This window comes from Brachyistius frenatus, unplaced genomic scaffold (assembly GCF_029030835.1).
Source record: "Brachyistius frenatus isolate BFR_SWC_R1_liver_20210118 unplaced genomic scaffold, ASM2903083v1 Contig_163, whole genome shotgun sequence".
In the NCBI taxonomy this organism is placed as follows: domain Eukaryota; kingdom Metazoa; phylum Chordata; class Actinopteri; family Embiotocidae; genus Brachyistius; species Brachyistius frenatus.
The window spans coordinates 245,778-254,440 of NW_027210762.1; the positions used below are offsets into that span (position 1 = coordinate 245,778).

The window sequence follows — 8,663 nt, forward strand, 5'->3', positions numbered from 1 at the left end:
GATGGTCGCTTCATAACCGCCGACTGGAAATTTGAACACGGTTGCCTTGGCGACCGACCTGCCACCCATCAGATTGCAGCCCTGCGACGGAGTGATATTATTATCGTTATTATTATTGGTTACATCATCCTGTGTGATCGTCTCTGTTACCGTGAAGGAGAGAACAGCTGCCGCTGTAATCATGATATCTGATTATGTGTATTGATAGATGACCCAATTCTGAAGAGCAGTACTCACCGACTCGCTCGGTTTTCACTCCTAAACACGATAGAGTTATTCTTGGACTTTGTCCTTTTGAGTTTGATTTGAAAATATGACCTGATTTGGATCAGTCTTTTTCTTTACATCTTAAAAAAAGGAAATATATGAATGGAGCCTGGTGGGACATGTAGGCCATGAGTTAAGGTAGCTATGAAGGTACTTTAGAGGTTTATTAGCAGTAGAAGATATAACTATTACAGACTTTGTTATTTATATATATATATATATATATATAAATACAGTACTCATTTGGATTTTAGAAAGTCGTGATGAATTTCAGCGCAGACATATTTGTTGTTTATTTTGATGCAAATCCAAGTGCAGAGGTCAAGTTGTCTTTTTAATAAAAGGATTGTTCACTTTTAGCAGAAGTTTGCAAAAAGAGAAAATATGATTTTTCTGTTGATATTAATACGATATTGATCCGGCAAGTTTATGTGTAAAGCACATTTCAACAACGAGACAATTCAAAGTGTTTCAACACATCAAGCAAAAGAAACACAATTAAAGACAGTGATTAAAACATTAAGATGAAAGAAACGAAAACAAGCTGAATCAGGATCGAAGTTACGGACGTAAAATACAGAAATGCAAGAAATTAATCAATTAAGATCTTCACTTTTAGTTCAATGAAAGGCAGCAAACAGAAAAGTCTTCAGTCTTGATTTAAAGGAGCTGAGTTGCCGCAGAGCTGCAGCTTTCTGGGAGTTTGTTCCAGTTACGTGGAGCTTCACCTCGTCACTTAATCGTTGGCTTCATCCTGGAAACGTCTCTTCAGCTCAGACGCTCGTGTTTTTCTTCCACCCTGCAGCTCAGCCAGAGGCCGACGGTGGAGGAGCTGAGGGAGGCCAAGATCCTCATCCGCTTCAGCGACTACGTGGAGGTCGCCGAGGCTCAGGACTACGACCGGAGAGCGGACAAGCCGTGGACTCGGCTGACAGCTGCCGACAAGGTTCGTTTAACGCAACGAAACTGAAGTCTGGACTCGAGCGGTCGTCTCGTGAATGTAACTCTTACCTGGTTGTGTGTTTTCCGTGTGCAGGCCGCCATCAGAAAGGAGCTGAACGAGTTTAAAAGCACAGAGATGGAGGTGCACGAGTCGAGTCGTCACCTGACCAGGTAAGAGGAAGTTAAACTCTCATTGGCCGACACACAACCGGCACAGATTACATTGTTAGCTCTGGTTAAACTTTTATCAGTCAGACGATATGTCTGTATGTGTGTAACCCTGTCAGCACGTCGTCCAAAATATCAAAGAAAAGTCATACTGTACAGCACGTCGTCCAAAATATGATAAAAAAAAAATCTCGTACTATATTATTTCATCCTTCGTCATGAAGATTTCTTGGAATAGCACGAGGTCCAAAATGTCAAAAACAATTTAAAAGTATTGTTTCTTTCCCAAAATGTCATGAAAATGTAACAACAAGGTCTCCGACTGCTCACCGGGATGAACTTTGCACTCTTCAGTCTCCACTTTGGAAACCTACAAACCTGAAGGGTCACTGATGAATATCACAGATAAATAGTAATATATTTGTATTATGGATGTTCGGCTACATACCCATAAAGAATAATCCTCAGCTTCACTCAAAGAACAATAAACTGACATTTACACAAGTTAGCATTAACCATCATCTTAATCTTAATCACCTGGTTTTTACCAGTACTACTACTTACTGGTAGTAATGTGTTACTACTGCCAGAAGGGGGCAGTAATGTACCTTAAGGCTTTTTTGCCAACCAGCATTAAACAACAAAAGGATGAGAAAAAACACATTACTACCAGATTAATAAATCCTAAAACTAAAAACTAAGCAGAAAAAGTTATAACTCCTTAAAATAAAAGTAAATAAAATCAGATGTAGTTTGAAGAAGTCCGATCATCAGTCTACCACAGCTACTCTTCGCATAATAGTCGGAGAGTTCTCAGCAAATATCTTTACTTCTTGAAAACGTTCTCACTTTTCTCTTTACGTTTTTTTGTTTTGTCTTCGCAGGTTTCACCGGCCATAAAAAGTCATCGTCGGCCATGTTTTTTTAAATTCTCCCACAGAAGCCCGGAGTGTTCGGACCGCTGCCCTCGTACCGCGAACGCTTCTCCAGCGGCGACTTCGGACTCGGGAGCCGTGACGCGGGAAAAAATGGGAGCAAAAAAAAACAACAACAACAACAAAAACCGCTTTCAGATGGATGAAACTCGACTGTCGTCTCCCCTCGGTGGAGATTTTTCAGACTTCTTGATATTCAAAAGCTTTTAATTGTCATTTTTTTATGATGAAGAGGCGGGCGGTACGTTTACTTTTGCGGCGCTCTTCTGGTTTTTTTGAAGGTCGAACACAGAATCTGTGCCAATTTTTAACGGACGGGGGAAACGGCAGGAGACGAAGACGGGCGTCTTTTTTCTTTTTTCCTCTGATTGTTTTTTTTTCTCTCGCCTTCATCATGTTTCACTCTCCTCTCTCGACTGGACGTAATCCCGCCCGGAGGACTCGGTTTTTATTCCGCAGATGACATCTCGGTGATCGTTTCTCTTTTGCCGGAGGAATGTAAATATTCACAGTTGGCAGGCAGCTGAATATGAAGCCCAAAATTGCCCTTAAAAAAAAAGTACTAAAAGTAAAAACTCGTAATCTCCAAAACACGTCAATCATGCCGAGCAATAATAATAATTTCCGCTCCTCTCCACGCTTTGTCCTTCTGTTTCATGGGGCTGCGTTCAGGAGCCTCTAAAACGCTCTGAGATTCCCCGTTTCAAACCAAAGCAACTTTCGATTTGCTGCGACCCTGAACGCATCCCGGCGTTGACGGGGATTAAAACAGTTGCCAAATGATTTATTAGATTCTCGATCTGTAGACGCAGAAAAATGTCACTGAATTACAAGAAAGTATTCTGTTGCTTTTTTTGTTTGTTTGTTTGTGTGAGACGAGATATGGAAACCTGCCACCTTACTTTTTGTTTTTTGTTGTTTACTCGTCATACCGGGTCCACCAACTGGCAGTTTTTTTGACAAGTTGCTCTGTTGTGCGTGTGTGTGTGTGTGTGTGTGTGTGTGTGTGTGTGTGTGTGTGTGTGTGTGTGTGTGTGTGCGCGTGTGTGTACAAGACTGCCGCTTGTACGTTTAAAAATGTTTGGAGAGAAAAATATTCTGAGAATTCTAAGAGGATGTAAATAGAAAGTAAAGAGGCTTTTCAAAATGTCTTTTGTAAAGCAGAAAAAACTGCATGTGAGTATTAATTTATTGTGTCTTCTATGATGTATGCAGTTTCTTAAAGAAAGAAACTTATTAAAAAGTAATAAGTTTGTGCTCTCTTGTCCTTGTTTTTGTTTTTTTTACAAAGTGACTCATCACTCGCCTCGTTGATGAGTTTATCATCAGCTCAGTTCAGTAGCAGTTTTCCAGCTCCGGCTCCAAAGTCTCTTCAGAAAAGTGTCCTGTGATGAGTTTTCAGTCCAGTCGTGCAGAGACAAAAAAAAAAAAAAAAAAAGCCGCAGTGTCTTTTCCACAGTCAGCCCCGGTGGATTGTGGGAAAGCGTCTCTCCTCTACACGGCGTGCATCGGGGTGCCGCAGTACTTGTGCCACAAGTCGATGGCTTTGGTCACGATGGCGTCGGTGTTTTCCTGCGGGATCTGTAACGTGGACAAACATCATAATATCGGAGTGCAAGTGTCCAAAATGTTTGTTTCGTTTCATCCTAAGATCCAATTAAACACGATTATATATATATATATATATATATATATATGCAAATGTGTACCGTGAATTAACACGAGTATAAATTGCGCAGGTAAAGTTCTGAGACGTTTTAATTGCGTTTAATTATATATAATATAGTATATAATATATATAGCAACAAAAAAAAGTCCCAGCTCGTAAAGCTGTTCATTTACTCACGTTACGCAGGAACCTGACGACGCCCTCCGACCGGTTGATGCCCATCAACATGATCTTGTAGCTGAGGAGGATCTCCAGGGCCACAAACACCAGGATCTTACAGGAGCCGCTGATCACCTTGTCCCACACCCTAAAACAAATAATATATACTTTAATATAAACGGCAGAAGGAGACTTTAACGTACAGACAGTTAAAACTGGACTCTCGTAAAGTCTGCAGCGTTTTTTTCTCTGCGTGCCGTCAGCTGTTGTTCCGCCGCTGGTTGACGTGTGTCATTCAATGGAGCTGAATAATAATAATAATAATAGAAAAATAAAAAAAACAAAAAGATGCCCAGCAGTCTTTTTGAGTCACTGAAGGACAAAGACGGTGAAAAAAAAAGAAAAGCCTCCAGCTTCATGCGAACGTCTGTCCGCCCACCGCTCGGCCTCGTCTCCATTCCCTCCAACGTCAGCGCCGGGTTGTTTTTTTTTTCTACTTCCACTAAACTGATAAAAAGGGCAATTTCAAATCTAATCGGCGCTTTGAATAAGTTTGTTGCCGCGGCGCCGTGACGCTTCTGGACCGACCTCTGCAGGCTGGACTCCGGCAGGCAGCCGGCGAAGCAGCGTCTGAACCAGAGGCTGTAGGGCAGCTGAGTCAGCGCTCCGCTGGTCTTCAGGTGGGTCAGCAGCCGCGGCTCCTCCTGACTCAGGTAATGCTCCAGGCTCTTCGGCTGCTCCGGGACGAGAGGGAGGAAACAACGGAGGCTTATTAATTCGTGGTGACGCACGGACGGGAAAAAAGAAACCCAGATTCTTGAGTCATAAGAAACTTTTATACCACTTGATAGAAACTAATTTTGCTCCATGATTTCCTAATAAGACGCATTTGGAGTCATTTTTAACTGATTATTAAATCTGTCTTACACACAGATGTGGTTATTTATAACGACACTATTTAATCACACCTGTCAATCAATCAAACCTTATTTATATAGCACTTTCCGTACAGTTTGGTGCTTAACGGATGATTGACAGGCCAATAATAAAACAGACTAACTGTAGATCGTCACCGTGGTGATATTTCAATAAATAATAAACGGCACAAAAATTTATCAAACATTGATTTAAATATTGAAAAAGAACATAAAATTAAAAGTTTACAGACCAGGAAATAATTACAAAAACACACCATATTAAATGTAATCCTGTTTTCCTGAGTGTGTATTTCCTGGTCTGCCTGATGTGTCCACTTCTTATATAAACACTTTTTGTTTGTGTGGAAAATGACACGCGCATAATTTATACATCAGGCTCCAGAAAATAAATACATAATTCTGTTGCAATGAAGACAAACTCCTGAAAATTTGACTTGTACAAGTCTGTAAAAATTTAGCTTTACAATTATAGATTGTTGTGAAAATCAGTGTGAACTTTAAAAGACTTTTACCCATTTAAACAATAAAGTATTTGAGGGAAGCAGCAGCACAATATATATTCATTTTTTTGAATCCATGATCACTTCAGATTATTTCAATGAATCTTTAGAGTTCAATGAAAAATTCATAAACTTCCTGCATGTTTTTGTTTTTTAGAAACATAATGAACCATTCAGTCCACTGACGAGGCTCAATTTATCTTTGAATCTACTGTTTATTTTATTTTTTTACTAATAAAGTCTCAGAGTTGTGTAAAACTCACCAGGTGAGGCAGCGAGTCTCCAAACTTTGTGTGGAACTGATTGATGAACACCTTGATCAGCCAATAGCAGTCGACGGGATCATCGACGATCTCCTCCATCGCTCGGCCGATGGAGAGGAAGTCTTCGTCCTCTTCGTCCTGAAGAAAAGAAAATGAAAGTAAAAAAAAAAGCACATCGGCATCAGAAAATACAGAAATAAAGAGAAATCACTGCAGTAATATTCGATTTTTAATAACACCATCTGTCAAGGTTTCAGCCGTTTTATGAGTCAATATAAACATGGCCACACTTTTATGGTTTAAACTGGTAAACTGATCACACGTCAACACACTCAAGTGTTTTACTGTCTGCAGATCTGATGCATCATTTCTCATAACAACGTTCACACGGCTGCTTTATGTACAGAAATGTTTAAAAAGCTTCTTATCTGAATAAGATTCCTGCTGACGATCATGTACGAACATTTTTAAAGGTCTTTTTTTGGGGGGGTTGTTGCAGAGTGAGTAAATAAGTAGTAAATAGTATTTATTTATTTTTATTTTATTTGTTTTTTGTGTATATGGGCTGTGTATTTATTCATTGCTCTTATTTTTTTTTCTTAAAAATATTTTTAATTTTATTAAAATAATAATTTTAATAATAATAATTGTATTATTAATTAATAATTTAATCTATCTTATTTCTTATGTCTTATACGTATTTGTAATTTTTTTCATATTGTGTGCACCTTTCTGTTTTTTTTCTATGCTGCCGTGACGACTAAATTTCCCCACCGTGGGATTAATAAAGTCTAAATCTAAATCTAACGTAAGTTAAAATCCTGCTTCATCCATCGTCTCACCGGCGCCGAGGTCTCGGAGCACCGCGGGAGGACCTGGCTCTCCAGCTGGAACATGCGCAGGTAGACGTGGGTGGACGGCGTGGTGAAGTTGATGTACCTCATCACCTCCAGAGCCTCCAGGATGTCCCGGTACTGCTCCTTCCTGTAGCCTCCGACCAGAGCGTGAGAGTCGCTGTGGGGGGGCAGGACGCCTGCGGGGTGTCCGGTGAGCATAATGAACTCGAGGTGGACGGCAGCGCCTCTAAATGTGAGCGTGTGCGACGGGTTCTGAGTGTTTCTTACCCAACAGAACCTTCCACACGTGGATCCGGTACATGGAGGGGAGGGGGAACCTCTGGCTGAAGGTGCTCAGCTTTTCTAGATCTGTAAAGAAAGTAAAAACCGTTCTGGTATTCAAGCAAATATGAGATATAATACAGATATGAGGTATTAATATTTGGTATTTTCTGAGTTCCACTTTGAGCAGAGATGTTAGAAAATATATAATGGTGATATTAAAGTGTGAAGGTACCCAGAGGATGATCCTATATATTGATATTAAAGTGTGAGGGTACCCAGAGGATGATCCTATATAATGGTGATATTAAAGTGTGAAGGTACCCAGAGGATGATCCTATATAATGATATTAAAGTGTGAAGGTACCCAGAGGATGATCCTATATAATGATATTAAAGTGTGAGGGTACCTATATAATGATATTAAAGGATGATCCTATATAATGATATTAAAGTGTGAGGGTACCCAGAGGATGATCCTATATAATGATATTAAAGTGTGAGGGTACCCAGAGGACGATCCTATATAATGATATTAAAGTGTGAGGGTACCCAGAGGATGATCCTATATAATGATATTAAAGTGTGAGGGTACCCAGAGGATGATCCTATATAATGATATTAAAGTGTGAGGGTACCCAGAGGATGATCCTATATAATGATATTAAAGTGTGAGGGTACCCAGAGGATGATCCTATATAATGATATTAAAGTGTGAGGGTACCCAGAGGATGATCCTATATAATGATATTAAAGTGTGAGGGTACCCAGAGGATGATCCTTGAGCAGGATTTCCAGAGACTTCTTCTCCTCAACTCCTCTGAAACCAACTTTTTCATAGTAGGCGGACCGGAAGTTCCTCTGCGGGTCGTCAGCCATGATGAACGAGAAATAAACCTGCACGTTTCCAGGAATGAAAACCGTCAATATGAAGCTTTTATATCTGAGAAAAATCAAAAATAATAAATAAAAGTTCTTTTACGTTTGTTACGGAGCAGAAATTCAGATTTAAACGTTTAGAAACGGTCTGTTTTCAACTGTAGTTCCGACAAAAACACTTAACCGAGCAAAACCGCTGCTAACAACACATTGCAGACGGTAATATAAATGATATATAACAAAACACAAAGAGTGGAGGCTTCAATATTTTTCCAAAAGGCTTTTTTAAACTATTCTTTTACCTTCGTGACAGCTAGCTGCTACACAGCTTTAGCTAGCAAGCTAACGTTAGCTTCGACACCAAAAACACAAAAACTTGCTAAAAAAACAACCGAAAGCGCTTCTTTCTTCTTTCTTTTTTTTTTTTTATTAAAGTGTACATTTACCTGCTCAGACTGCAACGTGACATTTACCTGGACGCATGCTGCAGCAGTAGCACGCGCCACATATACAAACAGAAACGGACGATTCCGCTCGTGCTACATGCTAGTTGTTGACATTATCCAAAACACTTCCGGGTCGCTGTCAAAATAAAAGTCGGGTATATTTTCCGCTGTCATCGTCACACACACCAAACCCTGTTTATTGTATTTGTTTTAAGAAGGCACGTGCTGTATCGTTATTAAACCACTGAGCATTGTGATTTTATTTAATTTATTTATTTATTTTATTTATCTTAAAAGCTATTTAAAGTCGAAGCACACAGTATGTGGGCAGTAAAATTCAGAACGATGCCTACTTTTCTGGGGAAACTGCCCCTACAGT

At 39.8% G+C, this 8,663-nt stretch overlaps 2 protein-coding genes across 4 annotated transcripts in view; one reads left to right on the forward strand and one right to left on the reverse strand.

Moving 5' to 3' along the window:
- phactr1 (phosphatase and actin regulator 1) overlaps positions 1–3,567 on the forward strand; it is a 26,150-nt gene extending 22,583 nt beyond the window's left edge. For both annotated transcript variants that reach the window (XM_069716820.1, XM_069716819.1), the window contains exons 11-13: positions 1,073–1,213; positions 1,304–1,380; positions 2,262–3,567. In XM_069716820.1, the coding sequence (XP_069572921.1) occupies positions 1,073–1,213; positions 1,304–1,380; positions 2,262–2,277 (234 nt within the window). In that variant the 3' untranslated portion in view covers positions 2,278–3,567. The remainder of the gene's footprint in view (positions 1–1,072; positions 1,214–1,303; positions 1,381–2,261) is intronic.
- tbc1d7 (TBC1 domain family, member 7) lies at positions 3,460–8,392 on the reverse strand. Of its 2 annotated transcripts, none has more exons than XM_069716831.1 (8): positions 8,285–8,392; positions 7,727–7,856; positions 6,966–7,046; positions 6,684–6,874; positions 5,842–5,979; positions 4,729–4,874; positions 4,159–4,288; positions 3,460–3,893 (listed from the first exon to the last, which is right to left on the reverse strand). In XM_069716831.1, the coding sequence occupies exons 2-8, from the start codon at positions 7,836–7,838 to the stop codon at positions 3,807–3,809; spliced, it is 885 nt and encodes a 294-aa protein (XP_069572932.1). In that variant the 5' UTR covers positions 7,839–7,856; positions 8,285–8,392; the 3' UTR covers positions 3,460–3,806. The 2 variants fall into 2 exon arrangements, with proteins under 2 accessions (XP_069572932.1, XP_069572931.1); XM_069716830.1 differs by having other exon boundaries at positions 4,729–4,877.
- Between the last annotated feature and the right edge of the window lie 271 nt (positions 8,393–8,663).

What these genes read in the sequence shown, in the direction of transcription:
- tbc1d7 (XM_069716830.1), bottom strand. Translation starts at nt 7,838, where the DNA reads ATGGCTGACGACCCGCAGAGGAACTTCCGGTCCGCCTACTATGAAAAA. An exon ending in GCTCCGAGACCTCGGCGCCG is followed by an intron (nt 5,980 to 6,683) that starts GTGAGACGATGG and finishes TCTTTTCTTCAG; the next exon opens with GACGAAGAGGACGAAGACTT. An exon ending in GAGACTCGCTGCCTCACCTG is followed by an intron (nt 4,878 to 5,841) that starts GTGAGTTTTACA and finishes CTCGTCCCGGAG; the next exon opens with CAGCCGAAGAGCCTGGAGCA.